The sequence below is a fragment of the Carassius gibelio genome, chromosome B24 (assembly GCF_023724105.1).
Source record: "Carassius gibelio isolate Cgi1373 ecotype wild population from Czech Republic chromosome B24, carGib1.2-hapl.c, whole genome shotgun sequence".
NCBI lineage: Eukaryota > Metazoa > Chordata > Actinopteri > Cypriniformes > Cyprinidae > Carassius > Carassius gibelio.
In genome coordinates this window covers 14,797,713-14,819,605 of record NC_068419.1, presented here as the reverse complement: position 1 = coordinate 14,819,605, position 21,893 = coordinate 14,797,713, and the positions used below count along the sequence as shown (strand labels likewise).

The 21,893-nt window shown below is 38.4% G+C and overlaps 1 protein-coding gene across 1 annotated transcript in view; it reads right to left on the bottom strand.

Annotated features, from left to right (window-relative positions):
- Window positions 1–894: 894 nt before the first annotated feature.
- Window positions 895–21,893, bottom strand: part of pou6f2 (POU class 6 homeobox 2) — a 93,180-nt gene continuing 72,181 nt past the window's right edge. Inside the window, exons 6-9 of the mRNA XM_052596695.1 lie at window positions 18,934–19,143; window positions 17,074–17,230; window positions 15,074–15,242; window positions 895–4,100 (exon numbers count right to left, since the gene is read on the bottom strand). Of these exons, the coding sequence (XP_052452655.1) occupies window positions 3,596–4,100; window positions 15,074–15,242; window positions 17,074–17,230; window positions 18,934–19,143 (1,041 nt within the window). The 3' untranslated portion in view covers window positions 895–3,595. The remainder of the gene's footprint in view (window positions 4,101–15,073; window positions 15,243–17,073; window positions 17,231–18,933; window positions 19,144–21,893) is intronic.

Genomic DNA, 21,893 nt, shown 5'->3' with positions numbered 1-21,893 from the left:
GCATTTCTGTATTTACAATACATTTGTGTGAGAGAGAAGTGTCCATTGAATTCCAATAATTCATTGAATTCCAATAACTGACCTGCATCAATTATTCCTTGTAACCTTCAAAATGCATTTTTTTTTGCATTCCAATTCATTTGGACCCAAATAATCTGTGTTTTATAAAAGTCCTAACTTTTAAATATTTGAAAATAAAATATTTTTCAACTTAAACCTTATTGTATGTGATCAGCAACTTAACGAGTCAATGAATGGAAAAAAATATAGTAGTTATTACCTTGTTATTACTGCATTAACCCATTTTTAATAAAAATAAAAAAAATCAAGAAATTCTTTGAAATTCAGAACTACACATGAACGACAAACAATCACACACACACACACACACACACCAACACACGCATGCATGCATGCACGCACACACACACACACACACACACACACACACACACACACACACACACACACACAAACCTAAGATGAAAAATAATTATAAATTTTTTAATATGGATGGAAAATCTTGTTTAAATACATGCGATACAGTTCAATGTCCTGATAAATCAACAATAAGTTTATTTATGAGGCATTTGCATACCGGCTGTTTTTTGATGTATTGCAGTTTTTTCTATTTATTTTACTCAAATTACAGATTAATTTTAGCATTAATACTGTTGCCACAGAAATATATAATAGTGCAAAGATCCAACTATAACATTACAGATTGTCTTTGAGTGATTACAACAAGATGTGAATGAAGTATTCACTTTATTGGCATGATTTTTTTAATCTTTAAATATGGTATACTTTGATCTGGACTAAAAAAAAAAAAAAACTTATGTGAATTAAAATGCTATGTTTAACATTCTATAGTAAGAAATGCAGCCATTGTGGTTCATGTCAAACAACTGTTTATTATTAATTTTTTTTATATGGTACAAATTAATGTGACAGACTTGAAGCTGTTAAGAAATACACAAAGTGCAGCTTAACTGACCGGACAGATATTGCTCTATATAATACATACAGTTTTCAGTCTATAAAATTTAAAGCATCCTTAGCAGGTTAAACAGCTTTGGTTTCGAGGTCTTGAGAGTAATAACAACATTTCAAACTCGACTTTGAGTGTGTGTGTGTGTGTGTGTGTGTAAGCATGTATGTATACGAGTGTGTGTACCTCAATAAATCTCCAAAGGTTTCCATCATCTTTCAAAAACAATTGAGTTGAACCGCAAAGTTTTCTTTGTTCCCCATTTATACGGGGCAATTCCAGGCAATTAAACTCAAAAAAATGTATCTTACATAGTGAAAGGAGATAAACAAACAACAATGCAGAATCGAAACAATAAAATAGAGGAAAGTCATGTAACAATGTCTGTTCTATACACGTGACCCTGGAAAGCACATCGTAAAGAAAAGCAGGTGCAACTACTTACAAACATATACACAAGTTTTGCTGTGAACCTTTGCAGAAAGGTAGCATCTTATGACATTGCTCACTACTTAGCAGGACAGTGCTGAGGTAATTTGAATGATATACTCCATTTAATCAGTTTTCTTCAATCAGTTACATATTTCAAGATTGTCAGCGACATTTAGCCATTTCTCTGTACAATGTGCATAAAACTATTGAGCTTTGGTCCAGCATTGAAAACATGAGCAAAGGCAGAACTAAGATTCTCGTCTCTTGGTTTGAATTTTTGGTTACAGCTTTATTTCATAAGCCTGTATACCTTAAAACGTCCTGTCTCTGCAGCCACACACAAATGCCATGCTTCTGAATTCATGAAAATGAACAGGATGGGGGAATTTCATCTAATACGATATGAGCTGAGTCAATGCAATCGGACATCTTTTTTTTTTTTTTTTTTACGCGAATCAAGATATCCGTTACGTAGATGTCAGAAGCAAGACAGTTTTTCTGTAACTTATCCCCATTGCGTTGAATTACATTTGCATAAATACCTCAGAAGATTTTCTTTTCAAAACATTTAATTTATTTGTAAACTGACTATTTTTGCTCTCTGTTTAAGTATGAAGTGAATTTTCCAATCTGATCTCATGGCCATTCATACGTATTTTACGAGGTGGGTAATTCGTATGAATTTGTATGAATGTCCTACCTCTAAGCGTGCCAAAATCATATGAGTACAAATTTGTACGAATTAGTCACTGCGTTAAATGCCTACAAACTGGTTGCGAGATATCGCTGAATAATCATATCCACAACAAAATACTTTAAACATTTGCTGTCGTTGAACTGTTAGGCTATTTTAACATCAGCGTTAAAATGAACATCATACTTTCTTAGTTACCAGTTGACCACTGCTTTTATTTTTTTAGTTGAAATGCTTGTTATACAGTATAATAACTATACAATAAAAAAGCATAAGGAAAAAGAGACTAAAAACAACTCATTACATTACTCTCATTAATCTAACTGTAAGATGGGCTGAAGGTTTGTAGGATGGTGCAGTATTTGGGACACTGATTCTTTATTTTAATTTATATTAAGGTGTATATTCAGTCAAATGTTTCATCCAAGGTGAGTATTTCCAGTCATTTCCATCTGAGAAAGTCTGACTGACACAATTAAGCTTCTGCACCAAAAAAACCATAAGCACCAAAAATCAAAAAGACACATAGACAAAAGATAACTTGCATAACCCAAGTGATTTTTTTAAAGTAATTCATCTCATTTACTTGAAATCTTTATAAGTATATACATGTATGTATTTTTTTGTCAAGCATGACGAGTAAAATAAAACCGTAACCCTTAGCTTTTAAAAATAAAATCATCCGATCACATGAAAATGATAAAATGGTTCAGGCCAAGGTATGACATACAATGTCCTTGTTCTTTGGCTAGGAGGCTTTGGCAACACCATTAAATAGCTTTAATCACAGCTGCAACGAATGTGGATATCTGTGGCATGTTCACTGAGAATCTCTTTGCGAAATATTCCTCCCAAGTGCACTCTTTCATGACGGATGCCTTAATGTTAATGAACAGAGTGAGATGACACATTTGACGATGGCCTTACAGACAGCAGAAATGTGACAATTTTGAAATAAACTTCTCAAAGATTTTTTGTTGTTGTTGTTTTTTGTTTTTGGAACATGTGATTTCAATTTGGTGACAATTTATCAGAAATATTTACATAAAAACCCAAGTGATAAAATAAGACAAAGATCAAATGTCACACCCATATACACCCATCACATGAATCTTTTTTTTTTTTTTTTTTTGCCAGTAAAAATGTAAAAATGTAAAACACATTTACAATTAAAAAACCTCAGGTATCAGATGCAACAAACTTTGGTAAGTAGTTCCTTCACCATCCTTGATTTAAACAAGACCCTTGTTCTTTATTCCTCACAGTCTGCTTATGAGTCAGTACTTGAACTCTCTTTTTTCTAAACTTTTTTTGGTTTTTGCTTTTGTGATGATAACACTGACAAATATTTATTTTTGCCTTTGTTGACAGTTCATCCAGTCGATGGTGCATCGGATAGCAATCGTCCAGGTCTTTAAGTCCACAACATCAGAAGTTTCGTCATCGGTGCATGTTCACCTCGTGGGACTCATATCAAGCTAAGGGTGTTCCTCCATATTATCAACCATAGCGTCCATCGGTGCGACTGGCCCGAGCTCGGGCTGTTTAAGCCTCTTTATAGTGTTTTTCAACGCTTGCCTCTTATTGCAGAACCAAACGCGCACCACCTCGCGATCATAGTTCAGTTTCTCAGCGATTTCTGTCATCTCCTGACCGGAGGGGTGAGTATTCTTCTCGAAGTGGCTGTTGAGGATTTCCAGGGCCTGCGGCGTGAAAGAGGTCCGGCGTTTGCGCTTTTTGGAGGGCTCGCTGCCGATAAACTCGGTCAGGTTCTGCATACCGGAGCGATGGCGGGCTTCCGCCTCGGCCATCCAGCGCTCCAGCACGGGTTTAATCTTCTGGGCGCTTTTTGGGGTGATGTCCAACTTCTCGAACCTGGCAGGATATAAAAGGCCAGGGTTCAGTTTGCCTGTCAGACTGCTAGCTATAGTGTTCTCTTGGGCTTCCTGTGGTAGGAAAAAGTGGCTTCTCAGGATGGTGTGTCTGGGGGAGAATTGAGAGAGAACAAGCTTACTTAAGTGCCCAGACCGAGTGAGGGGTTTCCTGTCTGACCCAGTTGCCCAGAAGAAGGGGTCTCTTGGTTCAGGCCGCCAATGGGACAGAGTGTTTCATGGCCTCTACAGCATGGCTTCAGCTGGGAAATGATTTAATCTAAGCCCACAAAGCTAGTTTGTACATTCCAGTACAGCATGTTCCTTAATGTGTTGCTTTGATTGACTCTCTGTACCCATGATGCATTGAACCAAGAGGACTCTTCCATGGGCCGGTCCAAAAACAAACAAGCACCTGACTGATATCATAAAGAATGATTTCATTTAATGGCCTTGCATTTGTCTTGTCTAGCTCTTCTGTACAATTAGATCCACAGATGGCATCACATACGATTAGGAATTCTATCTTCTCTGAGAAATTTTTAATACATAATAACACAAGCATGCAATGAAACTTTGAAAGCATTATTAATTCACAAATGGCTTAAATTATTCACTCAAACGCACACACATTTGAATACACTTCTCCGACTTTTCCGTCTTCCTCAAGCCACCCTGATGTTCATTTAATGTTTAATGCTAATACATTTTCACCTTCACTTTTGAATATGTCTGCAAGTTTATGGGGTCTCCAGGGAGGGAAATCAGTGTAATATTTAGGTCTTTGCTAATGCTGAAGAAACTTTTCTTTCTGTTAAAAAAAAAAAAAAAACCTATTGCTTATGTATTCCTGGTAAAGGAACACTAGTTAGTATGCTATGTGGCCTTTTATTTGGGTTTTCACTGAATTATGGGAATTGTTTTGAATAGTGAGAAGGCCATTTTAAAAGCAAAGAACAAAATAAACCAACCGAACCAAATCAAAATTTTAAGAAAGGAGGTGGATATATGTATACAAAATCACTAATAATGATTCATATTATATTCATTTTATTTTTTTTTATTATAATTAAGCATTACATCTATAATTATGAGTTATTTCATGAATATAAAATAAATTATTTTACATTTATATTATAACTTAGAATTACTCATTTTATATTATATTAACAAACAAATATATATAATTCTATTTTCAGACTTTGGGCCAGATTTACTGTTTTTTGGTGTTAAAATAGTACTGTCAGGATTTACTCAAGATGTGCAGTGGAGAATTAGTGCTGAAAAAGGCATAGACAGAGTTTTTTATAGATTTTTTTTTGCACCAGACCTTATTGAATATGCATTTGTCGAAGTTTCCCTTTCAGACACAAAATTTATTGTATTAAAGAGTATTAAAATGAATTACGCAACTCGGTTTACTAATGTTGCACTCTTCAAATTACTGCTATTTAAGCCATTATTTATGGTGCATGTCTTAAACTATTTTGCACATCAAAGCATTTGTTATTGCTAGGAGGAGGCAATGCAGAGAACAGATAGCTCCTGGTAGAAGAGAGAGGATTTTCTATTAATTTATTTTGGAATTCCAGAAGAACACTCTATCTGAATCTGAAAATATCCTTGCGCTAATTTGTGCTGTGGTATTTGGTCATTATGGAAAATAAGATGTTGTGTCTGCTTTCTTTAATTTGCACTTGTTAGTAAATCACACGCAGAAATTTCCATGCCCATCGGCACCGTTTTGGAATTGCGCGCTCGTGCTAATTTGCCCTGTTTATTAAACTGGCTCTAGGTATTTAATATATTGTTGAGCCATGGTTAAATTATTATTTTTTTTAAATAAAAAATGGTCTCTCTCTACTTGATGTCAAAGTAAACTCAAAATCAAAACCCCTTGAGAAGCACCGATCTGATCTAAAGCCTGTATAACCAGCCACAGAGTGTATAGTTACAGAGCATCCATAAAAAGAGCTTTTGTCTCCAATGACTCCACTGAATGGGGAGATTTCCAAAGTGTGTCTGTACAGCCTTTAATGGAGAGATGTTTCAGTGAGTTTCCTGACCTGCGCTCCTATCCAGCACATGGAAATCTGTCAGGCAGACAGAGAAAAGCCCAGCTGAGAGAGGAGAGAGAGGTGAACTACTGCTCTCTGAAACAACACATAGTCTCTCTTGGTCCTGAACTCCTGGACAGGCTCCTGTGAGGAGGCCTTTGATGGAATCTTAACTGGCATTTGAAAAGACGCCTGAAGCGGGGGCAAAGGCCCTTGCTCTCCCATGTCCTCAAACGCAAAGACGTTTTTCAGCACAGAGATAAGTGACAGCACACTGTTCAATCCAACCGAGCAGGAAACAATACCGGAGTCCAGGCATATGCCAACTTATTTATTAAGTCATGTTTTATTCCATTTCTTAATTTTAGATCGTTCACTGCAATAATACTAGAAACAAGTGAAAAATTTCAGCTTCTGGTTGGAGAGCGCGAGCAGGACGTATAATAATGCTAATGCATGTGGAACAGGAAATCAACAAAAATCAAAGCCTTATCACAGTCATATAAAACTGGGTAGAGATGTAGCAGTAACAATATTATTATTCTTTTATTTTACTGTTATTATTTATTTAGTCATTTATTTTCCGAAAAGGAGGAAAGAGCAGGGATAATTGTTATTGTTCAATAATTAGTTAGTAATAAATGTGACATTGGTATAAACTTTGAAAAAGTCCCTCATATGCATCAAGGATTAATTTATTTGATCAAAAATACAGTGAAATTTGAAATATTATTAACAGTTTAAAGGAACGGTTTTCTATTTGCAGATATTTTAACATTTAATTTATTCCTGTAATGGAAAAGTTTTTTATTACTCCAGTATTTAGTGTAGGGGTGTAACGATACGCGTATTCGTATTGAACCGTTCGGTACGACGCTTTCGGTTCGGTACGCGGTACGCATTATGTATACCGAACGGTTCGTTGGAGTAATTAATTATATTTGGAAAAAAAAAAAAAAAAGAGAGAGATAGAAATATAATGATATGCGTTCAACAAGGTAGCCCAATAACCCAAACAACGTAACAGGCAACGCCCCTGACACTCCCGAAGAAGAAAAAAACACCATCTTATATGTTTATGTTAGGCTACTCAGCAGGCGCTCGCTCACTCAGTACACGCTGAAGGCTCGTTGCAAAATAGCCAATGCGTTTAACAGACTAGAAATGAGAAGATCCTCCAATAACCAACAGGTCTGGTGTTTGGGTGCACTTTGGATTCCCTTTAAGCTATAATGGTGATGGCAAGAGAGTGGTGGATAAAAAAACAACGGTATGTCGCATCTGCAACATGACAGGGTACACCAGCGGGAATACAAAAAAAAAAAAAAAAAAAAAAAAAACACCAGCGGGAATATCTGGGATATATGCGTCAGTACTATCTGGGAAAAGACGAAAAAAAGGAGAAACATGCACGCAGCAAACTATCCCTGCAGCATTTAGACACTATAGCTTACAGGGAATCCAACCCAAACACCAGACCTGTTGGTTATTTTAGGATCTTATATTTCTGGTCTGTTAAATGCATTAGACATTTTGCAACGAGCCTTCAGCGCGTGCTGAGTGAGCGAGCGCCTTAGGGGCCGTTCACATATCGCTCCTAAAAACGCGTGGAAAACGCTAAGCACGTCTTTCTCCTCCTTTCCAAAGCGCTCGGGCAGAAGCGCTCATGAGGCGTCTGTCTTTGCTAAGCAACAATGACGTGCTCTCTCCATGAGACGCGGAAATTTCAGCGAAGGATAAATGGATTTGCAGCTCTAAAAATCGCTTGCAGTAGCTCTGCTACTAAATTTATTTCAAAATTGCAATCCATATACAACTATGATCAGCTGTTCCTTCATCTTGGCTGAGCTCTCAACCTTGTTACGGGAAAGGATGAAGCTGATTGGTTGGTTCTTGTCACATGACCCGCGGTGCGCTTGCGGCATTCTGAAAAGTTGAGATGTTTTTACATTTTGCTGTATCTAAAACGTATCGAACCGAACCGAACCGAACCGTGACATCAGTGTATCGTATCGAACCGAACCGTGAATTTTGTGAACCGTTACACCCCTAATTTAGTGTGATCCTTTACAAATCATGCTATTATATGTTTAATGTTTAAAACAATTGTGCTGGTCAATATTTGTATTTAAAATATTAATATTTTGTAACATTAGAAACAATTATTATTATGTCTTTTTAACCAATGGAATGCATTCTTAAAATTCTTATATATATATATATATATATCTGTGTGTGTGTGTGTGTGTCTTATTATTTAACTATCTATCTATCTATCTATCTATCTATCTATCTATCTATCTATCTATCTATCTCTCTCTCTCTCTCTCTCTCTCTCTTTACATATATATATATATATACATATATATATATATATATATATATATACTGTATATATAATATATATATAATTTTTTTTTTTCAACTTTTTTCGACTAAAATCATACATTAAGGTACTGCAGTTAATGACATCTACTATACGTCAAGGATGTTTGAGACAAAATTTTAAAGGTCTGATCGGAACAGTTTTTTTTTTTTTTAGATGAATAAAGAGGGCAGCCTTAAAACAGAAATGAAGTGAGCAAACTGCAGCAGGAAAAGTAGGTGTGATTAAATATATATACAGTCATGTTAAGCAGCTCTTCTGCCCAATTTGTCGTGCAAATTATAGATGGCAGCTTTGCAGCCTGAGACATGAATCATTGATGTGAATCCAGTGTTTCGGTGTGGATTAATGTTGTAAATCCACATGGCTTAAAAGTGGAAAAGCGATTCCCATCTCGCAATTATGTGATGATATGACATCTTATGAGCATCCATGTGCAACGGTGCATGCAAAAGAGGGCCTGTGCCAAGGACGGCTGTGAACCACTCCGTGTAAAAGGAGGAAATTTTAATTTGACGCACTGAGTATGGTGTATTTAACAGATTTAAACAGACGATAATATTAATAATAAGATTTGAATATTTATCTACAGTATTTACTATATCCTTATTCTCAATAAATTGAGTATGTCAAAAGTCTATTTTTTTTATTTCATTGCAGTGATGTCAAATGCTTCACATCAGTCATAAAGCATCTGGATTCTCCAGGCTTTAATAATGACCCCTGTCTCTGATCAGTTTGACGATGCACCTTTGTGATTGTTCAGACGAACCAATAAAGCTTTTTTCCGCTGTGAACTATGAGATCGGACAAGATAGAGACATCTGTCAGGCCGAGTTTGACTGAGCAAAGACTACAAGAGCCCCAAGAGCTCAGACACTCACAAGCGAAAACGTGTTCACCTCTTTCCCCTCTTGTCTCTGCTGATGTTAACTAAACTAAAGCATGTGAAGTCTGCCTTTAAAGCCAAAAACACTCTGCACACTGTCATGTCCAATGTCATATAAATGAACAAATAATGAAAAAAAAACTCCCCCCTTCCCTTCTGACGAGATGAAAGGATGCATATAGAGAAAAACATCACATCACCTGTTTATTTTGGAAACTAATGGCTTTTAATGTATGCTATAAATACCTAAATAATGCATGTGGCTAAATATTTCATGCAGGATTTTTAAGACTTTCTGCACTAGTTTGAAGCTTCATAAGGAATTCCCTCACTCTCCCTCCACCGAGCAATTTCAGATTTTATCGTTCGTTCGTTGCTGATATAATAAAATTTTTAAAAGAATGTCAGATAAACACAAGTGTCTCATCAGATGAACCATAAGCCTTTTACAATCCCTCTGTATTAAAGTTAAAAGGATACAGGAAACTCTGAACTATAAACCTTAATTACCATTACCATTACATATTATTGATCCTCAAGATCAACAAGAAAATAAATAAATAATAATAAACACCTAAAATTCTTATTTATTATTATTATTATTTATGAGAAATTAGTTCCCTTTCAGTCAGTCACGTCAGAGGTTAAGACTTTAGAGAGTCTAAAAAACAAAACAAGCCAAAAAGTGTTACCGTGCAAGCTTTGCGTTTTGCACCCTGCCACGCAACTCGGGTACATAAGGAGATCCTTTGCAGTCACACGTTCAGCTTTTCACGTCAGAGCCAAGCCTTTCAGCTTCTGTGTTCAACCAAGCAAGAGTGTCTGCAAGACAGCATTTTGCAGTGTTGGAGTTACAGCTCTTCAGCGGGGGTGCTGGTCCAGTGCTGCTTGTGGTGTTTGGACGGTGTGCCATTGCTTGTCAAACTGCGGTCGCGATGTTGAGGGAGCCCCCTTGCTATGCCCTGTTCTAGTTCCTCATAGCAGCAGAGGACTACTTCAGCGTGTGGCCAGGGCAATTTGAGGATCAAAAAAAGGCCTTCTCTGCTGAGTGCATCTCAGCGGACTGCATCAATGCACTGCAGATCTAGGCTCTGTGTTTCCCCAGTCAGGGAAGGTGGCGTTAAGGGAAGTTCTGACCTGGAATTGATGCAGGAGCTAAGCACTGAGAAGGACCTCGCCCTGCTGGTGACGAAAGTCTTGCTGCGGTCCCTGGGTTGGATGATGTCCACCTTGGTGGTCCAGGAATGCCACCTTTGGCTGAACCTGGCAGATATGAAGGAGTCCGACAATCACCACTTCCTGGACTCCCTGATCTCCCAGGCTGGATTTGTCAGTGATGTGGTGGAGAGTTTTTTGCCGCGCAGAATCAGGTGGAGGCACCTCGTCGCTAACTGCAGCTCCACCGCCCACTCGTCACACAGGGGGCCCTCCCGCTGCCTCCACCGCGACTCCAGTTCGGCCTCAGCATGGAGCTGACAGCAGGATAGCGATGCAGCCCGTCTCCGCCCCTGCCAGGACCATAAAGTGCCAGAGCAAGCGGCGTCCCTGAGACAAGAAACACAGAGACTCTGGATCCTGCTCTTCAGATGGTGATGACCGCACCACTCCTTCCCCCAGAGAATGGCTGGGTGGAGAATATTTTGTTCCCTTTCTGTTTTTTTTCAGTGTTTGGTACCCAAACATTCAACAAAATAGCATTTTCATGTTTCTCCGGGTATCAAGAGGGCAGGTATGGCAGTGTGCAAAACACAGCCTGAATGCTCCTGTCCCCCTTTCCTTATGCCAGCAGGCAGCAGGGCCCAGTTCAAGGATGCTTTGTCTTCTCACGTGCCCCATGCACAACCATGGAATCAGGTAAGCATTGCACCACTCACTCAGACCCCACTCCAGGATGCTTTGCCTTCCCGGTTAGGTCCCTGCCCTTCACCTCGCTGCCCCACTGTAGGTACATTGATGGTAACCTTAGTCCCTCTTGTTTGTATCTGGGGTAATGGCTAGCACTCTGGCTCAGAAGAACCATCAGACTCTATTCAATTATTTCAGTGTCCTCCCAATTTCAGATACATTTGGTTCACCTCTGTGCCGAACAAGGATGCTCCTGTCTTGCAAATGGCATGATGGCAAAGGACATGATAGGACCTGTCTTTCCAGCTGATATGAAGACGGGGTTTTACAGCACCTACTTCATTGTACCAAAGAAAAGTGGTGGGTTACGACCAATCCTGGACCTGTGCGTTATTAACCAAGCCCTCCGCAGGTTCCATCTCAGTGGATGGACTAGCACACAGCTGGCCTCAGGGCCTTCACAAGTATGCCTTTTCCTTAGTGAGCCTTCTGGCAAAAACATTGTGCAAGGTTAGGGAGGACGAGGAGCAGGTCCTCTTAGTTGTGCCATAATGGCCTAATAGAACTTGGCTCCCAGAACTGATGCTCCATGCAACAGGCACTCCACATCTTCTTTCTCAGAGAGGGGGCACTCTCTGGCACCCGTGCCCAGACCTGTTGAATCTCCACGTATGGTCTCTGGATGGGACGCAGAGATTCTAGGTGGTCTACCCCCAGCGGTAGTAAACACCATCACTTCAGCTAGAGTGCTCTCTACAAGACACGCTTACGCACTTGTGGAACCTGTCCCTTGATTGGTGTTCTTCCTGGTGGGAAGACCACCGTAGATGCCTGTTTCCAAAAAGTCTGTCTCCAAACAAAGACTTGCCCACTGGAAAGTGGAGGCTATAGTCTTAGCATACCAGGCCTGATGTTTACTGTGCCCCCTAAAAATCAGAGCACAATATAAAGAATCAGTGCCTCTAAGAGAGGTATGGCATCTTCTTGGACATTGGCGCGGGGTGCCTTGACAGCAGACATCTGTACGTGTTGGGCAACACCCAACACGTTTGCGAAGTTCTATAATCTCTGTGTAGAGCTTGTGTCCTCTCATGTACAGATGGTCAGTAACACTGGACCTGCTAGGTGTCGATAACGCTTGCTGCGGCATTCCCCTCTATGGACCTGATGGGTGCTTGTCAGTTCAGTTCCCCTTTTGATGAACCCTGTTGAAGTTCAGGTGTGGCGGAACACCAGACACCAGGTCCAGAACTCGTGTGTATGCCCAAGGTCAGCCCTTGTGCTGGGCTAGGTGGCCATGTGTAGTGATTCCCCCTTTGGGCAATCCCACATGTGCATTTTCCATGGTACTACTTCCCTCATGGTAGGCCTGTGTCTTTCCCTAGCAGAGGTTTCTGCTGTGTAGGGATCTCACCCCAGGCGGGCTAAGTCTACCTCAGAAACTTTTCATATGGTGCACTGCCCTATGCCCAGTCCATTTGTGTAATTGCTACATGATACAATCTATACACAGGATGTGGCTTCCATATGGTTTCCCTGCTTGGGTACACTTTCTCAGTGTTATCCATTATTCAACTGTATGGAACAGCAGTGGCAGACACCTCTGTCCTGTCCTATCTTCTGCCCCAACTGGTGTGGGGGGACTTGTCGGCTTTCGCAGGGCACTGGTGGGGGTCATAATAGTGCTGCTTTCATAGGGATCCCAATTTGTAAGGCACTGCTGACTTAAAGTCGAACGTGACTAACTGAAAGAGAATGTCTCGGTTCCGTATGTAACCCTCATTCCCTGAAGGAGTGAACTGAGACATAACGTCCTGTCGCCACAGTTGCTGTACCACCGTTGTATGGCCAAGGCGCACCGTCTTGGCTCTTCAGCAAAAAAAATTACTGCATGTGCACTCCTTATATACAGGCGATGCGGGGCGGGGTGTGCAACACAAAGCTCGCACACCAACACTTATTGGCTTGTTTTGTTAACACTCGAAGGTGATTGGACTCTCTAGTGAGATCAATTCATCAGTCACTGCTGACATAACATTTCTGTTCCCTCCTTCCGGGACAAGGATTACATGCATAACCAAGGGCCCTATTTAAACGATCTGAAACGCAAGTGTCAAAGCGCGAAGCGCAAGTAAGTTTGTGGGCGGGTCTCGGCGCTGTTGCTATTTTCCCGGCGGGATAAATGGCTCTTGCGCCCGGCGCAAATCTAAAATGGGTTGGTCTGAAGTAGCTTCATTATTCATAGGTGTGGTTTGGGCGTAACGTGAAATAAATCAATCAGAGCGTCATCCAACATTCCCTTTAAAAGCAGGTGCGCAAGTTCCATTATGGATTGCTATTATTATGGCGTATTTACCAGGCGCACGCCAGGAGCGGTTCACAGCCGAGGAGACTGATGTTCTTGTAAGAGCAGTGAAAGACAGAGAAGTTGTGTTGTATGGGGATCGGAGAAACCCACCCAAAATAGCGTCGGTTAAACAGGCGTGGGAGGAAATAGCCACAACTGTTTCATCGATTTTTTTTCCTGGTTCTTGACGGACAAACCAATTTGTCAGATGTCCTTATATACATATATGTATTGCCACTATTGGGCAAACAGGTCTGATCCTTAATTACTACAATTAGCCTGAATAATTTGTTAGCAAGATTTATGCCTATTTTTTCACATCTTCGTGGCACACCACAATGATTTCCGTCATCTCATGTGTTAATATTTTTTTAGTGTAACAATTTATGAATCTTAATAAAAATCTGTGTAGATTATATGAGCAAAGTGTATGCGCGTTGTGCACGCTATATACATTAAGTTCAAGCATGCGCCCTTAAAATAGCATAATGAACAGCGCGCAACGCGCCACTGACTTTAGACTAGGTTTTTTCTGGTCAGTGGCGCAATTGCTTAATGGAACAGCAAAATAGCACCAGGGATTGTTTGCGCCGGAACACGCCTCTTTTTTTGCGCTGATCCGCCCAGGGAGTGCAAGTTCATTCACTAGTTTAGCGACGTGCTTCTGTGGAGGGAAAAGCGCGCTTTGCGCGGGTGCAAAATAGGAATGACACATGCGTCGGTGTACAAAGTCAATTGCGCTGGGTGCAAGATAGGGCCCCAAGACGTTTCGTATTCCTATCCTTATTTATTTCCAGTGCAGAAACCTGACTGTAATCTGTCAACACATTTGTCCTCTTTTTGGTGCAAATGTTCTCCAGATGTATACAGGAACTACTATAGTCCCCTCAGTGAAAAACTGAATTTTCACCATAATGATGACGTTAAATATTTGATTTACTAATGCTACAAAATCTCCCAGTTTATGTCCAAATCCGTTTTTGCCGGTCCCCTGTGGGAAACCATGTTTATTAAAAGTCAAGCTCTGTCAAGTTCCTTTCAGCTAAATGCCATGTAAATACATGGCAATGGACCTTAGAAATTAAGTGGTTTAAGTGCTTCTTGTAATACCACAGCTGATGCATTTTACATTAGTAACTGAATCTTTTCATACAGACAGTGCAAAGATGAGTGGATACAGGCACAGAAGGGACTAAAACAGATAGTTCTGACATAAATTGCACATCAGTTAACACCTCTGTTTAACATCTTAATTATTTGTAGTTAAATGTAAATAGGGTACTACTTGTATGTAAACCTGGGTGACATTAACGTGCAAAGTGGACTACTATTGATCTACCTATCAGTTGATTATGATATTGATTCATTTATGGTTTATACAAAACACACACACACACACACAAACACACACACATATATTTTTACTTCATAATTGTTTTTTTCTTCATTTTATAATATAATATAATATAATATAATATAATATAATATAATATAATATAATATAATATAATATAATATAATATAATATAATATAATATAATATATGTTTAAAACTCCATACCTGCAGATGGCAGACTGGCTGTAGGCTGGGCCTTCAGTTGCACTGAGAGCCTGGCCCACCTGAGTTTGAGTCAGACCCAGAGACAGCCGGCGAATTTTAAACGCTTTGGCGAATTCTCGAATCTCCTCCAGGTTCACACCATCCACCTCATTAGGAGCAGTCTGAGGATCTGTAAAACAGGAGAGAAAAGAATAAAGCTGCACCTCTCCATTCACAAATTCATAACCTTGAAACAATGCAATGTTAATCCAATTTTACCTGTATTTTATATCGACATTGAAGACCTTTTAGCTATTTCAAGCAGATGCTTGAATAAAACACAATTTCTATGAAATAATTTCCGTTTACTTTTTTAATATATTGCATTTATGCTTTTGTTTTGACTTATCTTTATCTTCTTGTTATTATATTGCATGATCTAATATAACAGGAGTATCTCAAGAGTCTTCAGAGAGTAAATGCATATCTGAATTTAAGTATAGTATGACAAGAATGACTTAAAAATAGCTTCCATTCATCTTTTATTCCAACGTTATTTTTCAAACATTGACAGATTTTTTTTTTTTTTTTAAGATATTGTTTCTGATTTCCAGGCTTACATAAAAGTGTAAAAGACAGTGTCATTAAAATTAACCCTACGTTTAAATATTTTCTTATTAGACAAGCTGGAATTACACTTCTCAAATGAATCTTTTCGTGAAATTCATTTAAAAAATGCCTTTCTAAAAGCAATGAATATTCATTTTAGGCTTTACTATCGGTTGTTTTGCTATAAAAGATAGAGGTATGCAAACATTCTATTTAAATTTGAATCATTTAGCAGCTTTAGAAATGCACTTCAGGGTCTGTTGTTTCAAGACGGCATTTTAGAATGACTGGGTATTATACATCACTGCCAGGTGGTCTTACATCTTGCTTACATAAGGAAAGTTTGGTCGGTTAAATAATTCATGGGCGTCATTATGTATGAATTATTAAAAGAATCCATCAGACATATTTAAAATCAAAATCTATTGAACCAGCACCCTATCACCCCATATATTCAAATCCGATTTTGAAACCTGAACTTGCTCCTGTGCAATACTGAAAATTGAGTTAAATGCAGCAGTTTTGTATTTTGATCACATAATAATCATTTATGACAAACTGTCAGGGCACAATGCCTTTTGCCTTGCTGTTGCGTTCAATGCTGAACTGTTAAAATGAATTCCTTTTTTAATAATGTTCTTAGATTTAAGAATTTGACCCCAAAAGGACAACCATGACCCAATTTCATGTCTCAACCAAAAAGTGTGATTTGATACTGTTATTACAATTTCCACCAAATCAAATGAAATACAAAAAAAGATTTGCCAAATGCAAAACGTGAACGGTCCTTGAAAATAAGCTTTTTTTTTTTTCCATCTGAGCTGAACATGGTGGCTGTGGGGTCAGTCAGACCCCCCCTCCCCCACCCTCCATTCAAAACATGTTCTGGGGAATTAACGTTATCCAAGGACATCGCAACAAACACAATGTGGCATGGAGAGCTGTGCCACGGCGGTAAACTGATGAAATGAATAGAGAATTCTTAGGGTATTGTGTATGTTTGGAACAAAACAAAATTGAAAAAAATAAATAAAAACACAACATTTCATTGGTTAAATCCACAGCAAGTTGATCAATGGCAACTTCCTGTTTATTGAATTTAAAACTCAATTGCAGATGGTTTACGCCAATTGGCTATGACAAATGAGAATTTATCTAAGTAAAACAGTTTTTAAAAGGGCCGCCGTGGCTCTGACAGGCTGGAGGGAGTGATTTATATGTGGTGCTTCTCGAGGCCAAAGCCGTTCTAAACATAACCTCCTAGTCATTAGATCTATAGTTTGGTCACCTGGATGACAGAATCAACTAAAACCCTGATAAAAACAGAATGAAAAGGCAGCATATTTTGGTAAATACTCGTTTAAAAAATATTTATCCATCAGCTAACATTTAGAGACATGGTGCACACTCACTGCTGACTAGCTGCCCGACGCTAAGAGCCGAGGATGAGGACGATGATGTTGAGGAGGAGGAAGAGGCCTGGTGGAGGGGGCTCTGGCTGTGGGGCATACGGAGCAGACTCGGCTGAGACACCGGAGGAGCCTGGGAAGTCTGACAGGCCTGCGGCAGCTGTGGAAATACACACGTCAGCTGTTATACACTAAAGTAGGTGATTAACAACACAATGTAAATAGATTAAACTCCGACAAAAAAGTATATATATATATATGTATGTATGTATATATACAGTATATGGTACTTCATCGCATTCATCACATAATGAGCATTCACATTAATTATTATGTTAAAACTCTAAAAGTATTATTTGAGTTGCAAACTTTTTGGTTGTTTTTGGTTAAACATAAGTTATCATTGCAAATAAGCTGTAAAATTGGAAATAATTTACACAGCAGAGGTCAAAGTAATATTTTCACACTAAAATCATGTTGCCAAATATTGTTTTCATCTTGTGACTATTCTATTATCTAAAAAAAATATATGTTTTATGTTCTTCTCAGCATTTGTAGACATACTATGCATCACAATTTTGCAAATGCAATTTGATCATGAGATTACAGAAAATAAAATAAAGAGGCGAATTGCTATTTCAAGAGAAAACTAATTTGGAGTCATGTGGTTGTTTACAAGGCAAAACTGTTGAGTCTTTTATTAGAAATGCATAGCCTGTTTATTAGAGATGAGAAATGTGAACGGGTGGAGATTCTAGAGGTTGCATTCAATTTCCCATTGAACATGGCTGTCAGATACTTTAAAGTACACAAAAAGAAAGAGCGTTTTAACACAAAAAGGAAAACACACACGTTTACTGAGCCCAGAAATCAAAATTATGTGGCTACAATATGAGTCATTATTATGGGCAATGTGGCATGACTGCGGCACCATACATTTTCATGTTTTATGCACCATCGAGCGCCTCTTGTAGATGGTGCATCTCCACTCTTCAAGAAAGCAAGCGTCTCATCTGTCTAAAAGTGGGTTGGCTTCTCTCTGCTGTTCTCTTGCACTATTAATTCTCCTCTGTGTGTTTGTGTTTGTGCGTGAGTGTGTTTTTCTTTGGATGCTGAGAGATGTCAGTAGTGTTGCACACACTGTCAGAACTGTCGACAGGTCTGTGAGAATTACCGAGCTTCAGTGGATCTTTCTGCCGCCACCGTGTTTGACAGCCATAAATTATCACTGCATGAAATGTTTGGGAGTCAATTGAAACGCAGACAAATCCATAAACATTATTACAAATGCATTACTGCGTTTACATCCGTGATCAAAGGTTCCAGTAAATATGACACAGAGTGGCTCCAACAGAAATGAAGTTGACCTATAGATGCTTTTATAGTCGACCGCTGTAGATTATAGGGTGGGTCGGCGGATAATATGCATGCCTGTATAGTCTGTTGTGTTTTGCACTGTTGTTAGGCTCTTTAAATGTGTTGTCTTCCTACCTTTTTGATTATTATTTGATATCAGAGTTTGATCATTGTTATTTGAGGATGATTCATATGAAAGTTTGATTATTGTTATGCATTATTATAGGTGCAAGGCCTTTAAATGCAGTGTTACTGTGCAAAGGGCTGTATGATTGGGTTCTCTTGGCATGCACATGTTTTTGGCATTGATGTTGTTTATTATAGGTTACTTTAGGATTGTTAGGATATATGCATATTTCAGAAAATGTCAGCACATCAGAGTCATTTTCAGCACTTTAAATGTTACTTATATTGAACATTTATATAAAAATTTTTGTCTAATAAGCTTCTTATAAAATGCAAATCAACAACACCATAAAATCATTCTTTTAAGCAGTCACTGCATACCTGCTGTCCAGGTTTAATGGGTGACAGTGTGATTCCCTGGGTGTTGATCACTGGCAGGATCTGGTTGCCAATCACAGTGGCTATAATCTGGCCCTGTGCATTGGTCAGCAGCTGCGGTGTGATTGGCTGGACCTGCAGTGAGGGAGTGCCGCCCCCTGATTGGCTGGAAGGTCCTACCGAATTTGGCATCAGAGGGATCGTACCAATGATCTATAAAGAAGGAAGGGAAAGAGAAATAAAATTCAGATTCAATTCTCTCAGTAATCAACAATATTTAATCTACTCTATCAGTAATTGTTTTTATGTTTTTGATAGTCTCTTATCCTCACCAGGGCTGCATTTATTTAATTAAAAATACAAAAAAAATATTTTTAATTTGAATTTATTTTAAAATATAATTTATTCCTGTGATGACAATGTATTATTAATATATTTATATTTATATACACAACATTTACACAAACACATATCTCCTCTTGCATGCATGTTGATTTATGTTTGTGCAAAATTATACTTTTATTACTGGCTCGGTATGAAACAGTGTTATTCAGTTGGACATGACAAAAATCATGAACGCTCCTAATCTTTGTACCTGACAAACACAACAAAGACATCAAGCAAGAGCACTTCATATACTCTGAGGACCTCATCAGTGTCAGAGCATCAAAGTCCTCAGATTTGACCGAATAGAGGGCTACTTAGTATGGGGTGGAGAAAATAGAATGTATAACCTTTTTATTTTTGAGAGAGGCTTGAAAGACATACACACACTCATACAATACCATTTGCACTGCACCACAAACCAAGACGAACGTACACAATGTACACACCGACACAAGTACGGGCACATGAAAGCCCCCACACAAAATGTGCTCTCTGCTCCTCTCTAAAGGTCAGGCTCTGAGTACCTTTATGTGTGCTGGTGCACACCACTGACTGTATTATCTATCAGAGACCAGAGGAAAAATCTGTGTATGTGTGTTTATGTAAAATGCAGAGAAGGGCCGAGTTAATAACATTGCCTCTTAACCACTAATCCCCCAATATAACACACACACACACACACACACACACACTATTATAAGTCTGGTCCTAGTATCCATAAGGGACGCCCTCCTCCCACAGTTCTTTTCTCTGGTCCTCGTACCCCCCTTTCTTCAGTTGTCACAGATCAAAGGCCGTAACCCTTTGTAGCTGCAGTGTTTTACCTCTCAAGGCCACAGCTTCAATGAGCCATGTAGCACAACTGCGCTGGAAAACGCCTCCTCCTCACACACAACAACGGTTTATGTCAGTGGAATTGCAAGACGTAAGACTTCTTTCATCCGAAGCACCACAATTACACTCACAAGCAGCATGCAATGCATTAACGAAGGTGATCAAAATGCTCGAGTCACCCAACAGGGCGTAATAACAAACATTTTCCTTTTTTTTTTTATACCCATTATACATATATTAGTCACCATGACATCAGAATTTATGGAAATTTTACTACCTTTCAAAAGTTAACAAGGCTGCATTTATTTGAACACAAATATGTCATTTATTCCTGTGAAGGCAAAGAGTGCAGAGAGAGATCCTTTAGAAATCATTGTAATATGTTCATTTGCTGCTCAAGAAACTGTTCTTATAATGAAGGTTGAAAATAGTTTTGCTGCTTATTATTCTTTTAGGGGAAACACTTTTTTCTGGATTCTTTGATGAATAGAAAGTTCAAAGGAATAGAAAGTGTATTGTATTGTATAGTGTTCCTGTAGCTCAATTGGTAGAGCATTGTGCTATCAAGCACAAGGTTGTTGGTTTGATTCCCCGGGAACAAATGATAGGTAAAAATTTATAGCCAGAATGCACTGTAAATCGCTTTGGATAAAAGCATCTGCTAAATGCATAAATTTGTATTGAAATCTTTTGTAACAATGCAAAAGTCATTACTGTCACTTTTAAAAAATGTAATGCAACCTTGCTGAATAAAAGTGTTAATTTCTTTAAAAATAATCAATACTGACCACAAACTTTTGAATGGTAATGTATATGTTCCTGGTCTTCTTATGAAAGATGTACAGTATAAAAATACATTCTTCCAAGATACAGATTTTTCCAAGGTCTAAATGTTTGTTTGCTTTTGTGATCATGTTCCAGGAGGATAGTGGTGCTACATAATGGACTTTATGCTCACCGATTAAGACTCAACTTTCACAATTCAATGAATTCAATAATGCTTTCAGAATTTTTTTTTTTTAATCCACTCTATATATAATTTAATATTATGTCAACTTAAAAATTTTAAATAGGTTGTAAATGTTGTTTCATGATAATATTTAAGCTGGATCACATTGAAATTAAAACAAAACTAGTTATAAGGTTTTTTTAAGGTTTTAGATTTATACATCTGAAAGCTGAAAACCATTGATGTATGGTTTATTAGGACAGAACAATATTTGGCTGAGATACAGCTATTTAAAAAATCTGGAACCTGAAGGTGCAAAAACATCTCACCTTTAAAGTTCTTAGCAAGGCATATTCTTGATCAAAAACTAAGTTTTTATACATGTATGGTAGGAAATTGACAAAATATCTTGCTTAATACCTTAATGATTTCTGGCTAAAAATATTGATGATTTTGATCCAAACAATATACTACAATAATACTATTGCTACAAAAATACCTGTGCTACTTAAGACTGGTTTTGTGGTCCAGGGTCACATATAATACACAATTACTGTGCTCTGCAATGAAGAATCATAAAGTATGTTAATACATTAATATGCTTTGAAACACAGCGATACCGTTTTTGCCACTAAGAAAAGGCCAGAAAAGGTTAAAAACCCTTGGCCTAGTAGTATGAACATGAGCTGTACCAATGTGCAGACATGGTGCTCATGCTAGAGGTGCAAGTTTAAGTCTAGCACACACTTTGTCAAGAAACAAATAAAAAGCACATTTCCTCAGTGTGTGTGTA